The following is a 22,873-nucleotide window of genomic DNA, read 5'->3' on the forward strand; positions in this document are numbered from 1 at the left end:
CTTGGGTTTTCTAAAAACCTTAAAAATGTATTGAGTTAAACACATGGTTACAGTTTCATAAAGATGAAAAAGCACGCAAGTGTTAGAATGAAACGTGAAGGACTCTCACACCTCACCCTCCCCTCTCACACCCCAAACACACGCTGAGCCAACTGCTCTCCTCCGCAGAGACAGTTGGGATGTACGTGCATATTTATAGAAACTTTCATAGTTGCTTAAATGTTTTTACGGAAGTGGGGTCAGTTTCTATATGTTGTTTATCTTGGCTTTCCCCCTCCACATCAGTAATGGCCATCCCTCCACATGTTTGTTACCTGTGGCTTTATGTCCTGTTTTTAGTTGCTGTCAGTTGTCCATTAAATGGATACATTCCAGTTGCACAAACCATCCCATCTGTATGAGCTGTCTGTCGATTTGTAACAAATCCCACCACTCAGTGGCAGAAAACAAGCGTTCATTGTCTCACAGTTGCTCTGGGTCAGGAATCCAGGCACAGCTTCTCTGGGTGCCTCTGGCTCAAGGTCTTTCTCAAGGTTGCAGTCAAGGCTCAACTGGGAGAGGGCCCACTTCCAAGCTCACTCTCCTGCTGTTGGCCAGATTCACTTCCTCCCAGGTGGTTGGACACAGAGCCTCAGGGCCTCCCTCAGTTTCTCACCAGGTAGCCTCTTCATAGGGCAGCTCACTTCTCTGTGAGCTGGCTTCTCCAGAAGTGAGGGAGGGCACCCAAGATGGACGCTGCTGTCTTTGTAACCTAGTCTTCAAAATGATATGTCATCGCTTTCACCATCTTCTGTTCATTACAAGTCACTAGGTCCAACTCATACTGACGCTGAGAGGATTAAGAGTGTATGACCAGGAGGTGGCTGGCCATCTTAGAGGCTATTTGACACATGGGAATTCGGCTAGCTCTGTAATTTTTCACTATTATCAAATATGCTGCAGAGGATAAGCGTATATGTAATATATAGCAGCAAAATCTCAGGATTGAGGAGTATGCCAATTTTAAAATTTAACTTTTTAAAAATTGAGTTTTTTTCATATGTAAAACCATATGGTTCATACTTGAAGAGGTTCCAAAAATGCACGGTCTCTCACAGCTCCCTCTGGAGATCAGTTACCAATTTCTTATGTGTCTTCAGAGATACGTACAAGCAGGTAGTGAAATACATTCATTTTGTGGCTCTTCAGTAGTGGCCTGCTTTATTTTTTTAAAAAGGTTTGTTGAGGTACAATTGATATACAAAAAACTACACATTATAATGTATACAGTTTGATGAATTGGGACATAGACATACACCCATGAAAGCGTCACTACAATCAAGGTAACAGATGTATCATCTCCAAAAGCTTCCTTGTGTCCTTTGGGTTTTTTGTTAGCTTGTGTATGTGTGTTAAGACGACGAAACATGAGAGCTACCCTCTTAAATTTAAGTGTACAGTAGAGGATTGCTAGCTATAGGCCCTGTGTTCAGCAGACCTCTAGAACTTACTCACCTACTTTATTCTGTAGATTACTTTTTTCATCCAACAGCGTATCTTGCAAAAAGCCTTCTGTCCTTTACCGTGGCTGTGTAGTCTAATTCCCTTATGTGAATGCCTCCATTTTCTTAGTTGATTACGTCCCATTGGTCAGGTAGGATGTTTTGGATCTTTTGGGGTGCCAAGATTTTAAACGGTGACAGAACTGCCAAATTGCCCCCTCCAAAAAACATCTGGCACACCAACAATTGTACCAACTCATTTTTTACCAGTTCAGCAGAAGCATCAGAAAAGGTGGCGGGGAGAGGGTAGATGCAGTCATCTCAATGCACCTTCCCTCTGAAGGCAAGGAGAAAGGCCCCTGGGCTTAGGGGTGGGGGAGGTCCGGGTTTTTGCAGTCTGGGAGCATTTAGAACAGTGTACGCTGAAGGGCAGATGGGGGCTGAGAGACGTGAGAAATGATGTGACAAGGATGGGAGGGTCCCAGCCCCAAGCTGATGGTGGTGGGTGTGCCTTGGGCAGGAGGCATTCACTAGTGAGGGCCAAGGGCTTCTGCTGAGATTTTGAACCCAGCCTTGTGACTACCCCCTTGTCCTTTTGTCGGCCTTGACCTCAGACTTGACTCCTGATCTTGGTTTCCCTATCTGTAGAATGGGGATAATCAGATTGTCAACATCATGACTGGGGTGAGGATTTGCTGAGTTCTTAAAGCAGGAAGTGCTTGGTATAGTGTTTAAGAAATATTAACTATTACTACTTTTCCAAGAATAATGTGGTCTTAAATTAAGTGATACAGGCTGGCACCAGCTCTGACAACCAGTCTGACCCATTCTAGTGTGTGTGGCTGAGGATATCCAGGTTACTGTTTTGGGGGAACCCTGAGTAGAGTGGAGGAGGTTAAACCATTCTCTAGGAGGTAATCAAGGAACTTGACAGGAAACTGCAGTGGGAGCCCCCTTTATGTTGGAGTCTTCAATTTGTACTTCATTTGTTTGAAAAATATTGACTGGGTGCCTGATAGGGGTTGGAGCTGGGTACTGAAAAGATGGATGTGGTTGGTTCCTGCCCTCATGGAAGGAGAAAGTGGCCAGATAGCTCACCTTGCAGACTCAGTTCTCCTGTCTGTAAGGCCAGGCTCTAATGAGCGGACCTTGAAGGACCCTTGTGAGAATTAAAGGAAAACTCACAGTTTGATGCTTAATAAACAGTACATACCGTGTTTCCCCGAAAATGAGACCTAGCCGGACAATTAGCTCTAATGTGTCTTTTGGAGCAAAAATTAATATAAGACCCGGTCTTATTTTACTATAAGACCCGGTCTAATATAATTAATATAATACCGGCTCTTATATTAATTTTTGCTCCAAAAGACGCATTAGAGCTGATTGTCCGGCTAGGTCTTATTTTCAGGGAAACGGTACTAAACTGTACAGGTTGTTCTTTGATACGTACAACTAGAGGGAAGGGCCACCAGATAGAGGGGACAGTGTAGGCAAGGCCTGGAGGCTACAGACTGCAGGGCACATTGTGGTGAGTAGATAAATAGGATTAAAGGGTCTTGTGTGTGTGTGTGTTTGACAGAGAAAGAGAGATGCCGTCAGACTATGTTAAGAAATCTATAAATCTTAGTGGTTTATCAAAGGATTGTCTCCGTTTCCCGCACCCTTCCACCCCCACTGTGACAATCTGATGCCGGTTAGGCTGGCTCTCCTCCAGCAGTGACTTAAGGGTCCCATGCTCTCATCCAGTAACCAGCCCCAACATTTGGGTATCCTTCGTGTCTACCACTGGGAACAAGGAATAGCACACTCCGGCGTGAAGAGCACACTCGCTCCTGTTTACCTGGGACCAGAAGTGATGCACTTGACGTCATGCCTTTCCCGACATCGTGACTCTCACGCTTATGCTCCCATAGTCAGAACTGAATCACCCCAACCTACTGCAGGGAAGCGGGTCAGGTGGTTTCCTGTGGTGCGAACACATCCCAGCCCTCTCTGTGGAGGTGTGGACAAAAAAAAAAAAATTCTAAGACCTAGAGAGCCCTGTGCTGGGCTCTTGGGATATAACTGTCAGTAAGCTAGACACCGTCCTTGTCCTTACAAGGCTCCCAGTCTAATGTGGGAGACACATAATTACGAATTACGATGAGAAAATTTAAGGAAGACTATATAGCGCTTGGAGAGTGTCCATCAGCCAGACCCCTTTTCTTTCTGTTTCTTTTTTCTTTTTAACATTTTGTAATCGCAAAAACAAAAACCGAAACCCAGGACAGAAATTGCCTTACTCCCATTTTGTCTGTGTTGTCTTGGTGTCTTTGTCTAGGTCACATACACAGCCAACCTACCTGTACTCCCAGTTTGCCTTGTAAGTAAACTCAGTCAAAATGGTAGTTGATTGGTTGAACAAAAGCTGGCTAAACAGGATTATTTGAGAAGGACATACCTACATCAGGATAGGATTGGTTATGTTGCAATTACAACCCCCAAATTGCAGTGACTCAAAATAGCAAAGGTGGATTTTCTCACTCATGCTACATGGAGGGTCAGCTGGAGCGTGTGCTGAGAGATCTCCAACATTGCCAAGCAGCATGGGAAAGGCACAGACAGCTCTGGTATCACGTGAGTAATTAAATGCTCCAGATTGAATTCACATAGGTCATGTTTGCTCAGATCTCATTGTCTTGAATTAATCATGTGACCCCACTCAACCATATGGGGTTAGGAAGTGGAATCCTTTCCATTGCTGGGCAACTGGGAAGTTAGAAATATATGGCTAATAGTGGTGATGACCACCTAAATGCATTTTTTTCTTATTCTTTTTTGAAATTTTTTTTCAGTTACAGTTCACATTCATTATTATTTTATAATAGTTTCATAAACACTTCAAATGTTTTATTTCGACTAAAAACATTTCAACAGTCACTCATCTCTCTAGGACCAAAACCTTTAAGTATTGGTTTCCCAGTTCTCATACAACACATTCTTGTGTAAACGGAATCCACAAACCATATTTATCATTTCCAGTGTTGTTTTTTAAGTGACTAGAGAACCTAAAAACACTTAGGAAGCAAACCAAAAGCTGGGTATTCCTAGGTTTTTATGAGCTTTTCCATTCAATCATTTATATAGTTGCTTTTCTTGCACCTAATTTGGCAGGATTTTTTTTTTTAAGGAACTCATCTTTGTTCTTTCCAGTGCAGGAAACCTTGTTTGCCTATAAACAACTCTCGCATTAATATTTCATTAGTTTGATAAGACTGTTAACTTAGGAACAACTGGCATAAACAGGTCTGGTAACAGCTACTTCTCAGGAAGTGCACAGCCTAACAGATGGGAGAACTGCTTAATCACAATAGCCAGCTAGCTTGGGCAGCAGGTTTTACAGACAAAATGGACAGTGTCTTTCAAATTGGCACACTGGGTAAGCAAGATGGCTTCGGAGAGCTGTACCGTAGTGTTACTAATAGAATTTCAGCCTATATTTTCATCTCACATTCTGACATGTTTTCATTTTGCTCATGCTGGAGCGTATCCTAGCACACCTTTCTCCATGTTTATACAGTCCTGGGAATTCGTACCCACACGTGTCCTGATGGGATCTGAAGAATGGGAAGGCATCAACTAAGTGGAGAGCAGGAAAAATAATCAGTGGAGACAGCAGCAGGGGCCTCCTGGTGCAGGGCCTTAGAGGCCATGGTGAGGAATTTGTATTTCATTCTAAGGGCACTGGGAAGCCATTGGAGTGTTAAGATTAGTAGAATGAGAGACAAGGAGGCAAGAGTTAGGAAACTCATCCAAGCAAGAGATCTTGATGGCTTGGATCAAGGACAATGGTGAGAAATAAGGATTTAGGGAGGTTAAGGAGGCTTCTGTCCCTGTGGTTCTTTTTCCTTCCTGCTGCCAGCAATAGGGTGTCCTGACATGGGTGATTATTAGGGCTCTGGAGGTACCTGTTGAAATCTAACTTGCATTCGGGGTCCAGAGAGTACTGACTCCCCATTTGGCCACAATCTAGGTCAGACTTGTGTGTGTGGGGTGGGGGGGACGGGGAGCAAGGATGGGAATTATGACCTGGAGCAGAGCTTCTTGCATTTCACAGGTCACTCTTCTGTCTCATTTGCTGGTGGCCTCTCAAGGCCCTGACCTCTAAAGGGATAGAGTGTCCCAGTCTCTGTCTATACACGTTCTTTGTGATGTCATTCATTCTCATCGATTCAAACACTGAAGACTTCTGAAGTTTCATCTCCAGACTCCTCTATCTACATTGCTTAGTCCTCTCAAACTCAACACATCACAAACCGAAGCAGGAATTTCTGCCTCCCCACCTCCCAACCTGCTCCTTCTATAGTCAGCTCCCTTCCACTAAATGATACCTTCGTACAGGCAAAAACCTTGGTATTATCCTTCATCCCTCTCTCTCACTTTCTCCACAAGTCTTTTGAGCTCCAGCTTGAAAAGAAATTGTGAAAATGACCACCTCCACTGTGGCCACCCTGCCTGCGACCCATCCCATCTGTGCCTCTCGTCTGGATTATTACCACAGTCTCCTCTCTGCCCTCCTGCTTCCACTCGTGCCCTACAATCTTATTATCAACATAGCAGCCAGAAGGGTTATTTTAAAAAGTTTAAGGTATTTCAAAAGTTATTTTTCAATAGGCAACACTTGCATATGGTAAGAATTCCAAATAATATGAAATAGCACGGTGAGCCGCCTTACCCGTGTGTGTACTGCCCACCCTTCCGTCTTCTCTCCTTAGAGTTGACTATAGATTCCAGCTGCTTCTGTAGATTTGCAGAGATACCGTGTGCATGACTGTATGCGTTCTATGAATGGTTTGTTTAAAACGTAAATAAGACTATGTCACTCCCTTGCTAAAAAACTTTTGGTGGCTCCCCAGGACCCTCCCTGCTTGTGGCACCTGGCCCTTCCCCACTTCCACCGTTCTCCTCCACCCTCTGCATCAGCCGCACTAGCCTCCCTTGTTTTTCTTACACTCGGATTTGTGCCCTTGCTGTTCCCTCATCTGAGCACAGCCTATGTGGAATTGCAGGCTGCTCAAAGATCACTCTCCTGACTTACCACGGCCACCATCGCTTGGCCCTGTGCATTTGCTTTATTTAACATCTATCACAAACTTCGATGTTTTCCACTGTGGACCGTGGGCTCTACGACGGACCTGGTCTATTTCGGTTATCACAGTACACTCATTGCCCAGCACAGCACTGTAAATGGTACTACTAATAATGATTGACTAAAAAAAGCAAATATTTAAGTCGTCCTTGTACCAAGTATCGATCCTAATACTTTATTGACTCATTTGACCCTCGTAACCACTTTGGGATTAGCTGTTATCCACATTTAGGAAACAAGAAATCTTACACAACTACTAGTAAGTGAATACGCAGTCATTTAATACTTGAGTGAACGAGGGAATCAATGAATGGCCGGGAGAGGCGGGTGCAAGAAGCCTGAGGGGGCGCAGAGGGCGGTGGGCGGAGCCTAGGGCTCGGGGGCCAATGGGCGCGCAGCTGTGACGGTGTCTCTTGGGGCCGCTGGCCCAGCCCAGGCCGCGTGAGGTCCGCTGGGAGTTGTGGTCCCTTGCCCACCTAGCTACGTCAGTGCCTTTAAAGTTTAAGTCCTCCCCTACTGCATGGTACGATCTACACCTCTAGGTAGGTTTCCTCGCCCATTTCCAGGCCCATTATTCCTTCCTTCCTCTTCTTGTGGCGACTTCTGCAGTTCCACGGGTCCGGGACTCGGTAATGCCTCCTGCCCCTCTGCACGGCACCAACTTGGTATCGTCTTCTACGTTCACATAATCCCCCCTCCACCCTTTGGTATGGTCTTTCCTGCCACGCCCCCCTGAAGTTGTTTCTCGCACGTCCTCTGTTCCTCCCGCCCTTGCTCCGGCGGTCCAATGTATCTTCCAATTGCTGGATTCCCCGCCCCACAGCCTCTCCGTTTCCTAAACTCCCCCAACGCTATTTTGGTACACCCCGGCCACGCCCCCTCGCGGACGCTCTTGGTACGCGCCGTGCTCCCCCACTCAACGCAGTGGTTCGGCCGCGGCGACCCCTCTCCAGCGGCGCGTCCCCCGTGCTTGGTATAGCCCAGCCCGTCTCCCCCGAAGCCGCGCGCCCGCGCCCCTCAGTCGATAGAGTCCGCAGCCCCCCGCGCGGCCCGTGGCAGCCCCCACCCTGCTTGGCCCGCGCCCGTCATGGTCCGTCCACGCCGCGCCCCGCATCGTTCCGGCGCTGGGGGCCCCCTCGGGGGTCGCGGCCGTCCCCCACGGCCCCTCACGGTTCGCGCCGTCCGCTCGCGCTCCTGGCCGGCCAGCCCCCGGGGCCCGCAGCCGCCGCGGATCCGGGCCCGCTCGGCCCCTCCCATGGTGAGCCCCCCGCCCTTTTTCCAGAGCCTTCCACGGCCCCGCCCCCGGGCTTGCGTCTTTGTCCGTGGTGGCCCCCTCCTCTCTGGGGTCTCCCGGGTAGCCCCGAAGGGTGGTCCCGCCAGGGGCCGGGTTCCCCCGTGGAACCCCCGGGTGGTACGCGCCGGGCTCTCCCCTTTGTTACGCTTTCGGGCCGGGGTGACGGGGGTGGGGTACGGGGGCGGGGAGGGCTCAAATTACTGCTGACTTCGCCGCCCAGTTTAAACGCGGGGTGGGGGGCGGGGTGGGGGGCGGGCGGGCCGACGGCTGGCCTGTGCGCTTGTTTTTCCAATTGGAAAGTTGGTCTCTCTCCGGGCAGGAAACCTGTAAATGGGGGAGGGGCTGGGGGACGGCGGCGACGTGGGCCGTGTCTTGCCCTCGCAAGCTTAGGTGCTGCACCTTGGGGCGTTCTGCACGGCGCCCGTGGCGTGTGCGCCCAGGATTTGCACGCACGCCCAGGTGTGGGATGCCCTCACAGATTGCAACAAACCGAGACCTTAAACAGAAACAGCTTTTAAACCTAGAGTTTTGTAGGTACATCAAGCTACTACACGTGCTTCCCCCGGCCTTAAAATATGCACATACTTTTCAAAATCTTAATAAGGCTTATCTGGAGCAGTGAAGTCTCACGTCCGGACGGTCCACGCACAGCCAAACCGTGCACACGCTTGCCCAGATGTGCGTTTTACCCTAGGCTGGCACAAGCTCGCTTCTTAACTACACTGGTTCAACGTTGTGCGTGGCATGGAGCTGTGACAGCCCCACACAAGCCTTAAACAAGCTTCTTCGGATCTTGCACAAGCTTTTTCGGATCTTAAACAAGCTTCTTTGGATCTTAAACATAGATAACCAGACCCTGAACACCTCCCCAAACTTAAACATCCTCCTTCCCTCCACTGCCTCTCCTCTCCTGTCAGCATTCATGTCTCCTTCTGTTTCCGGGGTCCTCACTAAGGCTTTCACCCCAGTACTAAAAGGCTTTCCTGTGCACTAAACAAACGAGGTGTTGGAGGCACAGCTAACTTGTGCACACACTTGCTCGCATGGGAGATTTCCTCCGGTTGCACTGAAGCCCAGCCCTTGCATGTGGCCCTCCCACCTTGCTGTGGGCGGGTGTTCCCGGGTTCAGGCAGGCATGCCTGGTCTTTATGCTCCAGCTCAAAACCTCTTTCAAGTCTTGCTTGGCCGGCCTGCCCTCCCAGATAAGCATACTTGAAACACGTGTCCCTGGAGTTTACACCGACTGGGTCCTCAGGTGTGTTCACCTGGGTTCTCCAGCGGGGTGCTTTAACTGTAGTTGTGGCACCTACCAACCCGGGGCTTTGATACCCGTTCTCCATCTCAGACACACTCCAGCATTCAACACACCAGCATGTTCTGCACTCAGGTTTCCTTCCTCATCTCATACGATTACCCAGATCCCAGAACCACCTGCCCAGATGGAGAGCGTGATTGCTCAGGAATTTTTGCTTTCTAAGCCACCCAAAATAAAATTGTTCCTGCCTGTCATTATTCTGGGACAGAAAACATCTGTGTGGCTTATGGGAAATTTAGAAATGCCCATTAGTAACAAGACAAAAGCAACAACCGTTGATTCCCCCCACACACACACTGGAGGCATTTACTAGTGAGATTTTCATAGGGTTCCTGCTGTTAGGCTGTTCCAAAGCCTTCACTTGTTTGCTTTGAGATGTTTTTGGTTTAAAAAAAGATGGCTGGGAGAATACCCTGTGCGTAGACTGTAGCTTTCCGTGGTTTTATTGCTGGAACATTCTGGTGTTCTGCAAACGCTCTTGAGATGCTGTGTTTGAGACCCCTCCAGGTGTCGTCACGCTGCCTCATCCACAAGTCTCCCCATCTCCCTGGATACTTCTGTACTATGTGTGCTTCTGCTTTCTGCCTCCCGGGGGTCAGCCTGACACGGCTGCACCCTGGGGTGTGCGAGGGAGCGAGGGCCAGCAACCGCCTTGGGAAGGTTGGCGGGAGTCAGAGGGAGAGTCTGGACTTTCTCTTGATGGTCATGAGGAGCCTGGGAAGGCTTTGAGCATGGGCCGGACGGTGCAAACCAGTGTGCCAGCCAGACAGACACAGCCAGGCTGGCTGGTGCATAGCCAGGGTTGTGGGGAGGCCCTGGACTCCAGAGCGCTGGCTTCTGAGTCGGGTCTCAGTAGAGGGACCAAGAATGGATTAGGCTGGGAAAGTGAGTGGGTGGCACCTTCCGAGGGGGTGAGGTGGTATTCTAGGCTTAGAGCACAGCTGGAGCAAAGGCTGGGAGGGGAAGTGGGCTGGTGGCTTTCAGGGACCCTGTATAGGCCAATGTCGAGATGACAAGTGGGTTCTAGGGAGAAGGGTCCTGGGATGGTGGCAGGAAAAAGAAGTGGGTGTCAGCCACATGAGGTCTTTATCCTTGGGATACTGGGTTTGGACGTGGCCTTACATATGGCCATACATTTCTGAGTAGGAAATTTGGGTCTGAACATTGGGATGTCCCCTCTGGAGCCTGTGGGGAACAGCCTGCCCTTGCAGGTCCCTCAGTCTCAATTTCCCCACCCCTCTGCCACAGCAAGGTGCTCGGGTCTTCGGGGCCCTGGGTCCCATCGGGCCTTCCTCTCCAGGGCTTGCCCTCGGGGGTTTGGCGGTAGGCGAGCACCGGCTCAGCAACAAGCTGCTGGCCTGGAGCGGCGTCCTCGAGTGGCAGGAGGTGAGCAGTCCGTGTCACATCTGTGAGTCTCCATCTGGCTGGGGGCAGCCCTGAGGGTCCTGTCTACCCCTGTGGGGGGCGAGGGGCTGCTCTGGGCATCCGAGCTGTGTCCAGTGAGCCCTTCTGCTCCCACCACAGAAGCGCAGACCCTATTCTGACTCCACCGCGAAGCTGAAACGGACCCTCCCCTGCCAGGCCTACGTAAACCAGGGCGAGAACCTGTGAGTGCCCGGTGGGCGGGCACGCGGGCGGCTGGGGGGCCAGGGGCCTCCCCTGACCCTCTCCTCCTGCAGGGAGACGGACCAGTGGCCACAGAAGCTGATCATGCAGCTGATCCCACAGCAGCTGCTGGTGAGACCCTCCCCCAGCCCCCAGTATGCTCCTCAGAGCACTCCCACCCCCAGCAGTGACCCAGCTGTCCCCTTGTTGCCACCAGACCACCCTGGGCCCCCTGTTCCGCAACTCCCAGCTGGCGCAGTTCCACTTCACCAACAGAGACTGCGACTCCCTCAAGGGGCTCTGCCGCGTCATGGGCAATGGCTTTGTGAGTAGGGCAGTGGGCACGGGTGGGTGGCGGGGGGCAGGGGCCGCTCTGGGCACTTTGGTGACAGTGCAGCAGGAGGTAGCTGTGCCGGGGCCATCTAAGGCCGAGGCTGGCAGAGTCACTCCTGGCATCTTGGGCCCTGTCTGAAATTAGGGTCTCAGAAATTCTCTGGAGCAGAGTGAAGGTATCCCCCTGCCCCAGGCTCCGGTGTCTGGCTCGCCAAGAGTTGGCCGTGGAGGATGTGAGTGAGTGAATGAGGGAGTGCAGGGACCAGCCCTCCTGGGACCCAGCAGGTGGCTGGGATGTGGTAAAGGTGCGGAGGAGGGAGCCAGGAGGAGGGGCAGTCTGTGCTGGGCTCAGTTTCCTCATCTGGCAAGTGGGGCTAACGGGCCACTGGGAGGCGTGTGCATTGGTGGCTAATGCTTGAGACAGTGATTTGAAGCCAGCATAGTAAGTGCTCAGGAAACATGAGCAGCTGAGGTGGTCAGTTTGACATGTCCCTGCAGCCCCTGAGGTCTGGGCCTGGGTTTCAGTGGCAAAGCCTTCCCAGGGGTCTGGTTGTGGAAGCAGAGGCAGGTGCCGCAGAGGGGTGGGGACAAGGTAAGAGTAAGTTGTCTGCCCAGGAAGCCCAGAGGACTTTACTCTGGGGTCCCCTCCAGTCCCTGCTCCCCTGTGGGGACAGGCTGTTGCCTGCAGGGAGTGCGGTGTGTGCCCCGACCCCTGATGTGCAGGTGGACCCCCTTTCCCTCAGGGCCTGGACAGACCAAGGGGTGTGACTGGTGTGGGGTCTCTTGCCTGACCAGTCACCCTTTCACTCAGCACCGTTTGCTGAGGGCCTGCTCCGTGCCCAGCCCCAGGCTGCAGGGAAGACGGATGTCACCCTCTGTTGCCTGTCGGTCACACTCCTGGTCCTCGTAGGGCTGGGTGGGCCAATTGTATGTGGCTCCCAGGGCGGGTTCCATGAGCAAGTGGACCTGGGGCTTGAGCTGGGGCCAAGAGAAGTCAGGCGGGTGGCTCTGGGCAGTGTTCTCAGAAGTACGTGCCCCTTTACACCCCAGCTGGGACTCGTTCACTCACGTCCCACCAAGGCACTAGCATCTCAAATACGGACCATCTGTGTGGCATTTACTGTGTACACTATTGTCATGCCATCTTACAGATGGTGAAACTGAGGTCCAGAAATGAGGTAATTTGTCCTAGGTCATGCAGCTAGGAGGCAGCACACCTGGGCCGGCCCTTCCTGGCAGCTGCTCTGGCACAGGCAGCAACCTCTTCCCTGGCTCCGTGAGACAGGGCTGGCATCGGAGGGCGACTGTCTCAGGCCCCAACCCCAACTTCCTGGTGGGGGTACCGAGCTGCACATTCACACACTCTTGAAACACGTTTTGGGGCAATGGGGCTGACTTTGAAGACTTGTGTCCAGCGACAGAGGCCAGCTTGGGTGAGCACGGGGGGACACGTGGCCCCCCTGGCAGTGCTCGGGGTCCCTGAGCTGCCCCCTGCCCCCCCGCAGGCGGGCTGCATGCTCTTCCCCCACATCTCCCCCTGCGAGGTGCGCGTGCTCATGCTCCTGTACTCGTCTAAGAAGAAGATCTTCATGGGCCTCATCCCCTACGACCAGGGCGGCTTCGTCAACGCTATCCGGCAGATCATCACCACCCGCAAGCAGGTGCGCTCTGGCCCGGGCACTGGGCACTGGGCACTGGGCGCGCCAGCGAGGCTTGGAAGGGCAGAGGAACGACCGAGGGAGGTTCCCAGGGGCAGCACTCGTGTGTAGAGCTGGGAGGCCCCGGAAGGTGGCTGCTTCCTGGGTCAGCCCTTAGCGATTATTAAGTGTACCCTTCTCCCAAAAGTGTCCCGGTTTGTGCAACAAATTTTATAGCTGTCCAGTTCTTACAGGCAGATCCTATGGGCTCTGTACTCCAAGCTGAGGGGCCAGGACTTGGCCTGGAGCACTTGGGGAGCCATGGGAGGTCTGTGAGCCGGTGAGGGGCAGGGCCAGCTCTGGGGAGCCTGGGGAGCTGTGGACAGACTGGGGGCTAAGAAGCCAGAAAGGAGGCTGGGGCAGAAGCCCCTGGGGAACTCCTGGGATACCATCCCACCCATCTCCTCCCGCAGGCAGTGGGACCTGGTGGTGTGGCGGGCCCAGTCCAGATTGTCAACAACAAGTTCCTGGCTTGGAGTGGAGTCATGGAGTGGCAGGAGGTGAGCCCTGGGGTGGCCTGGGTCACCTTGGGACCAGTGCACCTCCCACTCCTGATGTCTCCTCTTCCTCTCCCAAAAGCCCAGGCCTGAGCCCAACAGCCGGTCTAAGAGGTGGCTGCCGTCGCACGTCTACGTGAACCAAGGGGAGATCCTGTGAGTGTCGGGCTGGGGGTAGAGGCAGCGTCTCCGCGAGACCTGGCCTGCTGACCCTCGTCCCCTCGTGCCTGCAGGAGGACCGAGCAGTGGCCAAGGAAGCTGTACATGCAGCTCATCCCCCAGCAGCTGCTGGTGAGTGGTGAGAGGGCTCAGGTTCAGGCCTAAGGGCCATGTGGCTGGCGAGGGTTCTTCCCCCAAACAGGGCACCCTGAGTTGCCAGCTGGAGGAAGGCTTTCTGGGAGGAGGGACAGCATGTGCAAAGGCCCTGTGGCTGGTGGCTGGTCTGCCCAGCAAGTGGAGGTAGGCAGGTCCCGCAGGCCTGGCTTCAAGGGGCCACGGGGCCTGTCTGAGATTTAACCTGGGGCGAGGCCCCAGCCTAGGTGCCGCCCTGCAGGGAGGGAGGGAGGGAGGAGGGGCCGGGCAGTGTGGCTGTGGACTGTCCGCACGCCTGTGCCTCATGGAGCCGCCCTCGCCGTTTTCCTGTAGACCACGCTGGTGCCGCTGTTCCGGAACTCCCGCCTGGTGCAGTTCCACTTCACCAAGGACCTGGAGACGCTGAAGAGCCTGTGCCGGATCATGGACAATGGCTTTGTGAGTAGGGCCGTAGGCGGGGTGAGGCCGAGGCAGAACAGGGCGGACGGGAGGCCCTGTAGGATAGAAACAGCCACATCCACCCTCTGTTTAAACACGAGATGAACCAGGGACGCTGTCCCCAGAACCGGCTGGATAGTGATGGCAGCCCACAGTGATGTCATGTTTGCCATGTGCCTGCATACGTGCTGGCTCCCAGTCCACCCAGCTCCCCTGGGGCTCTGTATTGTCCTAACCCTGTTTTACAGATGGGGAAACTGAGGCTCAGGCGGGGCCAGCAAGTGCCGGGGTGAAGACTTGAGCCATTCTGCCATGTGCCTTCAGGGCCTGTCCCCCGCTGCTGCGCCTGGGTTTACCCAGAGTGCCGGGGGTTACTGTCTCCCACAGTTTTGAAAGCAAAGTCATCGCTGTCCACCTTTTGCATGTCTGCTATGTAGGGGTGACATCTGTCCCCAGGTTTACTATTTATTTTAAATCAACCAAAGTAATCACAGCCGTGCAGTTGTGTATTTGAGGAGCCAGTTGTATATTTTGTGTTCAAGTTTAAAAGCACAGCGCTCCCTCAGGGCCACCTGTAATGACGCCATTGAACCCCAGGATGGCCCTCCCCTCACTTGGGGCCCAGGCTCAGATGTGGCCAGGGCGGCGGGTCCTGGGATCTCCAGAGGGCTTCCTCAGAGGCCTGTTACCACTGTCCGCAGGTGGTACGGGGCCAGCACTGCCCCTCCTAGCTCTGGGGACCTGCCAGTCCTCAAGCTTTCAGCCTGGGTGGGCCCACCTGTGACACGGGGGTGGTGATCCCTGGGACTAGACAGGGAGGAGCCAAGGAAGTGGATGGGGAGCACATGGGCCATTGCACCCCCATCCCCAGCTGGGTGGAGGGGAGCAGTTAGTGCGCAGGCCCTGGGCGCGCTCAGTTTGGCTACCTCTGGGGGCTGCACAGGGTGGGGAAGCTCAGAGCTGGCGTCTTTCCCGTGAGCCTCTGCACGGGCTTGGTCATGGCCGGTCCTGCACACGGTGTCCCAGGCACTATGTCGGGCATCCGTGTCCTTGCCTGTTCCATAGGTGCCGCTCGCGTCAGCAGGCGCCGCGGTGTCTTCAGAGCTCGTGCAGCTCCTGTGTGCAGAGCCCGCAGGGCTGGGCCTCCATGTCCCCAAGGGGGACTCGTAATCGAGCTGTGAGGACAGAGCAGTTAGGACGCACCAGCTCTGTGTGGGATGCTGGCCTGTGGTCTGAGCCTGCCGTGTCCGGGAGGAGCGCCTGTGACGCCCGCTCCGCCCACCACCCGCAGGCGGGCTGCGTGCACTTCTCCTACAAGGCGTCGTGCGAGGTGCGCGTGCTCATGCTGCTGTACTCCTCGGAGAAGAAGATCTTCATCGGCCTCATCCCCCACGACCAGGGCAACTTTGTCAACGGCATCCGGCGCGTCATTGCCAACCAGCAGCAGGTCCTGCAGAGGAACCTGGAGCAGGAGCAGCAGCAGCGAGGGGTGAGCAGGGTGGCCCCCGGCACTCTTCTTACCTCCTCCAGCCCCTCCAGCTACTGACTCTCCTCCCCGCTTTCTTCCGCCACAGATGGGGGGTTAGTGGCCGCCACTGGGCTGGGCCCTCCAGGAGTCACAGACGCGGCCCCCGCCGAGATTGGTGAGTGGCAGTCAGGTGGCGTGCGGGCTGGATGTGCTGGGAGTGTGGGGAGAAGTAGTGTGACCTTGGCTGTGAGGAGAGCAGAGCAGCAGCACAGCCATCCCCCGTGGTACGCTCCCCCCAGGAAGCCATGGGAACCTGCAGGAGGAGGCCCTTCCCTAGGCCCAGCGCCCTGTAGGTGCATCGGTCCAGGTCCTCGGGGCTGCTGGAGCCCCTTCCAGCTCCTCCCACTGTCCCCCTGCCCCAGGTCAGATGCTTCTGAGCAGGGGCCCCTGGAGACCGCAGCTGCCCAGTGAGATGGAGGACAGCGTCCTGAGATGTCTCCAAGGACAGTCCCCACCCATGTACGTTTCCCCAATAAAATCTTTTAAAAGCCCACCGACCACCGTGTCGAGTGCCTGGAGTCATGGCCTTGAGAGCCTCACCCTTACCCGACAGGAGAGGCAGTCAGTCCTGAGGTGGGCTGAGTGCTTGACTCAGGGCCAAGCCCCCAACTGTGCCTGTCCCAGGAGCCCCAGCCCACCTTGGGGACTAGTGGGGTCTGCCCTCAGCTGAGTGGCCCACCCTTTTCCCCAGCAACATGCTGGCCAAGCTTAAAGAAAAATAACATTTATTTGGGGGTGGAGTGGGGTGGGGGGCTCGGGTGGGGGAGGCAGGAGCTCAGCCCTCGGAGAACTGGCAGTACAGCCGCTCAAGTCGTGGGTCCACGTGCAGCCGGAATGGGATCTCCAGGATCTCCGAGAAGCCCTCCGCCAGCTGTGGGGCCTCGAACTGCTTCCTGGTGGCAGAAGGTAGTGAAGGTAGGGGAGGCCCAGCCGGGCCCCGTGCCCACCCTGGAGGTGCCTACCTATGGCAGAGCCTACCTGTAGCCGTACATGACCACGTCAGACACGGGGGCGTGAGAAGAGCCTGTCATCTCCCGGAACTGAGGGCAGAGGGCAGACTGGTCAGGCCCTGCAAGGGCAGGAAGGGGCAGGGTGGGCCCAAGCCACTCACCCGGTTGTTGTGGCGCGCCTGGTCCAAGGTGGCGCTGAAGAGGAAGCAGCGACAGGGCACGCCTGCATCTTGGGCGCACTTGATGTACCTACGGGGACCAGTAAGAGTCCAGGCTAGTCAGGGCCCCTGGGCCCACCCCACACAGGCCTCCCAGGGGACCCCGGTACCTGGCCCTGCTTGGGGAATCCGGGTTTGTGTTGTCAATCACCACCCGCTTCCTTTGCTTTAGAGCTGTCTCACACATGGTCACACAGCGCTGCCATGAGCCCAGGGTGTCCTAGGGGACATGGGACAGCAGGTCATGGGTCAGCGGGAGGGGGGACCGACCCCTAGGAGAGGACAAAGATGCAAAGGGGAAGAGCTCACAGGAAGATGGACAGTGATTGGGGGGGGACAGTGACTACAGATGGGGGTGCTCCCCAGGCCCTACCCTGTTCACATGGACGTATCCGGCAGACACAAGGTGCTCCTGGAGGAAGGTGGACTTTCCAGCTGTGGGGAGGAGTTAGTGTCAGTGGGAGCCCGAGGGCCAGAGCTCTTAGGGGTCAGGAGTCGGGGGGTCTCACCACCAGGATATCCCACGGCGACAACCACCTCAGGGTCAGAGCTCAGCAGGGGGCTGGACTCAGGCAGCCAGAGTGGCCCTGAGGAGGAGACGGTTCTCTGGGAAGGTGGACACACGGCATTAGGAGTGAGACCCCCTTCTTTCCCCACCAGTCCCCACTCCCATTGGCGAACCTCACCGGGTCAAAGGTTGGGAGCTCAAAGCTGGCCACTGGCCACTTCATGAAGAACTCCTCCGGCGTGGCGAAGGGCAGGCCCAAGTTGAGGGCAAACTGGGGGTGAGGGCAGAGGTCAGACAGGGTGGGGGTTGGGCTGGGGGCGGAAGGGTAGGGGCTCACCAGGCGATCTGCACAGGAGAAGTCTTTCTTCTTTCGCCCTGGGGTCCAATTAGCTGGGCGACCAGCTGCATCTGGAACATGGAGGACACACCCTGGTCTCCACCAGCAAGCCTGAGGACCAGGATACCCCCCACCATCGGCCCGAAGGAGCTACGCAATCCCTGGCCCTTACCTCCCACGAAGACACTGTCCCCGATGGAGATGGGCATGCCCTCATTGGCCTGGGGAGGGACAGGAGACAGGCCCTGAGGAACCTCCTCTCACATCGGTTAGAGCACTGCCGGCTCCGCTCAGCGTGAGTCTCACACGGCGCCCAGTCCAGCAGCAAGTCCTGTTCCCACCCCACCCATCACCCTCGTCTGGACACATCCCCTTCTCGCCCACACCAGTGTCTTCCTTGGACTGTTCAGTCCCTGATGGTCTCAGGGCTTCTGCTCTTGCCCTGTTTCCCTCACAGCTGCCACAGGGCGCCCTGTCCCACTGACGTGGGCATACATTTCCCACACCATCCTGAGGAAGAGCGAAGTCCACACCCTGGCCAGGTGGCCTCACACAATTTGACCCCTCCTGGCCCACCCTCACCCCCTCACTGACTATCCCTAAACACTGGACTCGGGACTTTTGCACTTGTGCGACTCCAGCCTGGAAGGTTCTTCTGGAGCCCAGATGTCCACCTGGCTCCCTCCCTCACCGCCACTAGCTCTTCAGTGGTACCTCAGGCTTCCCCCTGATCTCGCTGTACTGTTTCCCATATGTATGGTCTGCACCCTCCCGGGCACAAGAGCCTGAGAGGCAGCAGGTCTGTCCTGTTCACTAATAACTTCAGGCCAAGTTGTGGAACGTCAGAACAAATGTGCACACAAATGAATCAACAACTGATCTCTCAGCCACTCAGGTTTTCAGTTTAAGAGCATTGGCCTCACCTACTAATACAAGGCCATGATAGCTAAAAACAGACGGCAAGGACTAGGAGAGAGGAAGGCCGGGAAGCACGACCAGAAGGGGCAGACTGGGCAGGGAGTAACCAGGGCGGTGACTCACCTGCTCCCGAAGGTGGTCCCACATGCCGATCATTGGCTTCCGGTACAAGCCAGCATGCGTGGCCACCAGCACCTGTGGAGCGGACTGCGTCAGATACCATCCTTGGCTCCTTGAGCACCCAGAGTGCTTGGAGGGCATATGGGACCCAAGGACACAGAAGAGCCCTCACTGTCAAAGGTCAGCTCCCAGTGCCCCAGAACTTAGCGTTTATGATGGGTTTCTGTCAGCATAATCCTGTCCAGGGCCTTTCCCCCTCTCTCTGGGTTTGTCCCCCACTTTGGGTCCCTGTCCCTCCCATGTCCCTATCCAGAGAGCTCTCTGTCCCCCTTCTCCCAAGTCCCTGTTCCACTTCTCTGGGTCCCTGTCCCGTCACATCACCCTTCAGCCTCCACTGCAGCCACCCATACCTGAAAGGGGACTCCTAGCTTTTCCACTACAGCCTCCACCTTGGCCTTAAAGTCCTCTGCTGGCAGCTTTCCGCGTCCAATGCCCATCTGGTTGGTGAAGATCACCAGCTGTGGAGCAGATGGGTGTCACCGAGGGCCCTCCTCCCCATGCCCCAGCCTGCCCGCAGCCTGGACCCAAGCGTGCGCAGTCACACACCTTGTAGCCCTCAGCATCCAGCTCCCGGAGCTTACGTGGAATCTCTAGGTACAAGATCCTAGGGTGGGCAGGGAAGCAGCAAGGTGACCTGGGGCCCAGAGGTGACCTCACTCACCCCCTTCTGCCTCTTATCACCTCCAGTCACTGGGGCTGGTGGGAAAGACCTTCCCAGAGCGTGTGGTGATGAGGGTCCCATCCAGATCAAAGCCCGCCACCTGGCATCATCAAGAAAAGAATAGCAGCAGTGACACATCTAATCTCATTCATAGGCTGGTTCACATCAACTCTACGAGTCAGGGACTGTGACTACCAGCCCCTTACAGATGGGGAAACTGAGTCAGAGAGCACGTACATGTTATGCAAGTCAGACACAGTGAGGACAACGCCCCCCGAGCCTGAGTGCAAGGCCTGACATCTTCCCTTTCTACTACACTCCTCAGTATTCCAATCTAAAATGGGGTTCATACCCGACCCATACTCCTCCCCTGGATTTCTCCACCTCAAAGGGCTAATAACCATGCAAATAAAGCAGGAGCTAAATTTTGTTGGGTGCCAACTGCACATTGGGTTCTGCCACGTTTTCCCTGGATTCCTCATTTTACTGGTGAGAGAAGTGGGGCTCGGAGAACGTGCTGTAACAGCACTTGAACTCAAGTCTGTGGACCTAAGAAACACTCATCAAACAGCTCCTGCTAAAATGGTCCCTTATCGTTGCTATGGTTACACGGTGGTTGCCATGGATCAGGCAGGAGCTGACACATAGATTCCCCAAATGCCTACCCCTGAATTTGTCATCAGGTCTATTTCTCAGAAGAATAAGTGGAGGCTGAGAGTGACTTGCCCAGGGACACACAGCAAACTTGGGGTTCCCAGCTTGTCCCTCACCTTGCCTCTGGGCTTCACCCCAGGCGCTGTAAACACCAGCAGCTTCTCAAAGCTCTCCCAACAGGGGGATGACTTCCGCATCAACTTTTTCCGCTGCTTAACATCCTCTTCCTCTTCTTCCTCTTCCTCCTCCTCGTTTGGGGCCACTGGCGGGGTGCCAGGTGGAGTATCTGGCTGGGATTCTGGCGTGCAGGCTTCTTGCCAGTGCAGGATCAGTGGGTGGAGGCCATTGACCAAATACAATGTGTCCCCCACCCCCAGAGAGCCCTCCAATCCCTGCTTCAGCTCCTGGGTCCCGGCAGTTGAGGGGTTAATTCCCAGCTGCGGAAGAAGAGGGAGCAGCTGGGACTGGCTCTGCCCCCTCTTCCAACCTCCAATGAATCAGCGGAGGAAAGGACTTGCCTTTCTCCACCTGCCAATCAGACTCTTAAGCCCCGCCTCTTCACTGTGTATCACCAATCAGGACTTTGGTAAAGTTACAGGTGTCAGATCTTACCCAATTTAAATGTGAAGGGCTATCCCACGGAAGCAGGCAACGCCTCGGGACTTCTTTACTGGCCATAACTGTTTCCCTCCCAGCCAGATATTCCCAACGGGCCTGTTCCCTGCTGGGCTGCGATTCCTCCCCGACCACACCTCCAGGCCTTGCTGAGGAACTGGTACCTGTTTCACAGCCACCGTGCGAGTCTTAGGGTCTGCGACCAGCTCCACTGAGGGTTGAGAGGGTAGAGTCAAGATCCGCATCCCTGTGTGATTGCTTTCCACATTACTGGAGAGCATGGCCATCTCTAGGCCACAGGATGGCGTTACAGCAGCCATTCAGGGGAGGAGGCAATTTATTTCTAAATGGTATTGGCTCACTCTCTGACAAGCAGTAGCAAGATAAAGGCTTTAGGATTGCTTGTGACGCTGGTCCTCGACTAGGGACACGTTGGGCATTTTTCTGGATAGACTGGCTTCTCTTTGAGAAGTGTGGCTACCAGGTGCTGGTCCGGGGCTTGGCCCGTTACCACCCATCCCTACTTGGCAACATGTACTTTTCTCCATAGGATCGGCTCTCTCCTTGACAAGGGTTGTGGCCTGACTCAAGCCTTCACGGTGGCCTGTGAGCATCCTTCTCTGCCCAGTGACACTTGTCTCGGGATTGCCTCAGTCCCCTCCCCACCAGGGATCTGCTAGTTTCAGGTGAGGCAGTCTTTCTCTTCCAGTGGTCCCCGGATGGCACCTGTCAACTCCAAGAATGGATGCACCGCGCCGTTTAGCCTGGGAGCCAAGCATGTCCCTTACTGAATTGACTGTCCATCTTCCCCAAAGAATGTATTTCAGCTACGAAAGCACGCCACACCCCCTCCACCTCAGGCCCCGCCCCTGCCTACCTTGGTTTCTGGAGCACTTCCGGTCGGTAATCTGGGTCAGAGGTCCCCGTCCTAGGACCAGGGTTTGTCCGTCCGAGGGCAGGAAGATAGGGGGCGCTCCCCCGGGGGGGCTCTCCAGCCACAGGCGGCCCCGGGCTTCCAACTCGGTCATCCTGGGTGCCCGCCTAAGGGCAAGTAAATAGGTTTGAGTGACAGGTTGCCCTCAGATTGCTACAGGAAGTCCTGCCTCCTCTCTCCCCTCTCACCAGAAATTCCGTTCTTCCGCTAAAGGCTCAGGAAATCCTACTTACTCGCCTACAAGTTCACGCCGTTTCCCTGGTGACGACGACCCGCTCCGTCCTCGGGAAGCCGGGACCCTACTTCCCAGGGCAAAGGCCGAGAGCCTTGCGCGCTTTCGCCTCACACCACGCTCACCTGTGGCCGCCGCTCTGGCTCACTGGCCACTTCAGACCAGGGAAATCCTGTCAAGGCGCTCGGCCCACAGATCTGCCCGCAGTTTTCTCTGTTTTTCCGCGGACGGAAATGACTCGTCCTGAGGGGGCGGGGCCGGAGCTCCTCCCACGATGGAAGTCCCGCCCCCTCCCAGACTTACGGTCCGTGTAGTCCCTCCGCAGCTCTGACCTTCGTCTCTCTTGCTGCAATGTGAGGCTCAGGCCAGTAGGAGGCGGGGGTCCTCTGTTTCAGAGTCTTTTTCCACGTTGAACTCCTTAATTTTAATTCCCGTTGCTGGAAATAGAGCGGGAAGTTCTCTTTTCCATTTGATAATTGTCAGTCGCAGAAACCGCCACTCCGGACAGCACCCGCTACCCTCGATGCTGCCGTTTTCTCATCTATAAAGTGGGATAATAGTTTCCACTTCGTGAGGTAAAGGGAGATTAAGGGAGTTAATACATGTAAATACTTTATTAAGGTATTTACTAGTTTGCCCTGTTTTAAATGTTATCTATTATTAGCATTCTTCCGGTGGTAGTCTGATGAGAGACAGAGTCCGTGTTTACTTGAGCTTGACCTAGCCCTAGTTTCGGACTAGGTGCCATTCCTTCTCTGACCTCCGGCTGTCTTATGGCAGAAAACTCCCCGCCTCAGCTTTGCTCGGTACTATATGGGTTCAGAAGACTGACTGCTTAAAAGACCATTTGGATTTCAACACTCAGCCCCCCTCTCCTGCGCGCCCCGAAGACTGAGGACCCATGGTCACACGTGACTGGACTCCTCCCTCCCATCCCATGAATCTCCATCTTCTTTCCCCCCCATCTTATCTGTAAAATGGGGACAATAATTCCAATTCCCCAGCTTTGCACTGAGAATCAATGAGATGCTGCTCATT

The 22,873-nt window shown here is 54.7% G+C and overlaps 2 protein-coding genes across 17 annotated transcripts; one reads left to right on the forward strand and one right to left on the reverse strand.

Annotated features, from left to right (window-relative positions):
• The first annotated feature begins 7,294 nt into the window (after nucleotides 1-7,294).
• On the forward strand, nucleotides 7,295-16,121 carry PTOV1 (PTOV1 extended AT-hook containing adaptor protein). 3 transcript variants are annotated; one of them, XM_081031203.1, is made up of 13 exons: nucleotides 7,295-7,867; nucleotides 10,467-10,604; nucleotides 10,743-10,825; nucleotides 10,898-10,955; nucleotides 11,041-11,148; nucleotides 12,662-12,817; nucleotides 13,267-13,353; nucleotides 13,433-13,506; nucleotides 13,584-13,641; nucleotides 13,996-14,100; nucleotides 15,392-15,589; nucleotides 15,675-15,743; nucleotides 15,868-16,121. In XM_081031203.1, the coding sequence occupies exons 1-12, from the start codon at nucleotides 7,697-7,699 to the stop codon at nucleotides 15,684-15,686; spliced, it is 1,248 nt and encodes a 415-aa protein (XP_080887329.1). In that variant the 5' UTR covers nucleotides 7,295-7,696; the 3' UTR covers nucleotides 15,687-15,743; nucleotides 15,868-16,121. The 3 variants fall into 3 exon arrangements, with proteins under 3 accessions (XP_080887329.1, XP_080887330.1, XP_080887328.1); XM_081031204.1 differs by having other exon boundaries at nucleotides 15,965-16,121; XM_081031202.1 differs by having other exon boundaries at nucleotides 15,991-16,121.
• Nucleotides 16,122-16,336: 215 nt separating this feature from the next.
• On the reverse strand, nucleotides 16,337-22,787 carry PNKP (polynucleotide kinase 3'-phosphatase). 14 transcript variants are annotated; one of them, XM_081031162.1, is made up of 17 exons: nucleotides 21,961-22,787; nucleotides 21,547-21,710; nucleotides 20,834-20,880; nucleotides 20,171-20,491; nucleotides 19,421-19,500; nucleotides 19,286-19,343; nucleotides 19,090-19,197; nucleotides 18,683-18,754; nucleotides 17,814-17,862; nucleotides 17,642-17,712; nucleotides 17,483-17,575; nucleotides 17,306-17,402; nucleotides 17,170-17,231; nucleotides 16,907-17,016; nucleotides 16,740-16,827; nucleotides 16,607-16,668; nucleotides 16,337-16,521 (listed from the first exon to the last, which is right to left on the reverse strand). In XM_081031162.1, the coding sequence occupies exons 2-17, from the start codon at nucleotides 21,695-21,697 to the stop codon at nucleotides 16,404-16,406; spliced, it is 1,587 nt and encodes a 528-aa protein (XP_080887288.1). In that variant the 5' UTR covers nucleotides 21,698-21,710; nucleotides 21,961-22,787; the 3' UTR covers nucleotides 16,337-16,403. The 14 variants fall into 14 exon arrangements, with proteins under 14 accessions (XP_080887288.1, XP_080887299.1, XP_080887300.1 ...); XM_081031173.1 differs by having other exon boundaries at nucleotides 20,834-20,916; XM_081031174.1 differs by having other exon boundaries at nucleotides 21,837-22,787.
• Nucleotides 22,788-22,873: the final 86 nt, after the last annotated feature.

The sequence above is a fragment of the Rhinolophus hipposideros genome (genome assembly GCF_964194185.1).
Source record: "Rhinolophus hipposideros genome assembly, chromosome: 21".
Lineage (NCBI taxonomy): Eukaryota > Metazoa > Chordata > Mammalia > Chiroptera > Rhinolophidae > Rhinolophus > Rhinolophus hipposideros.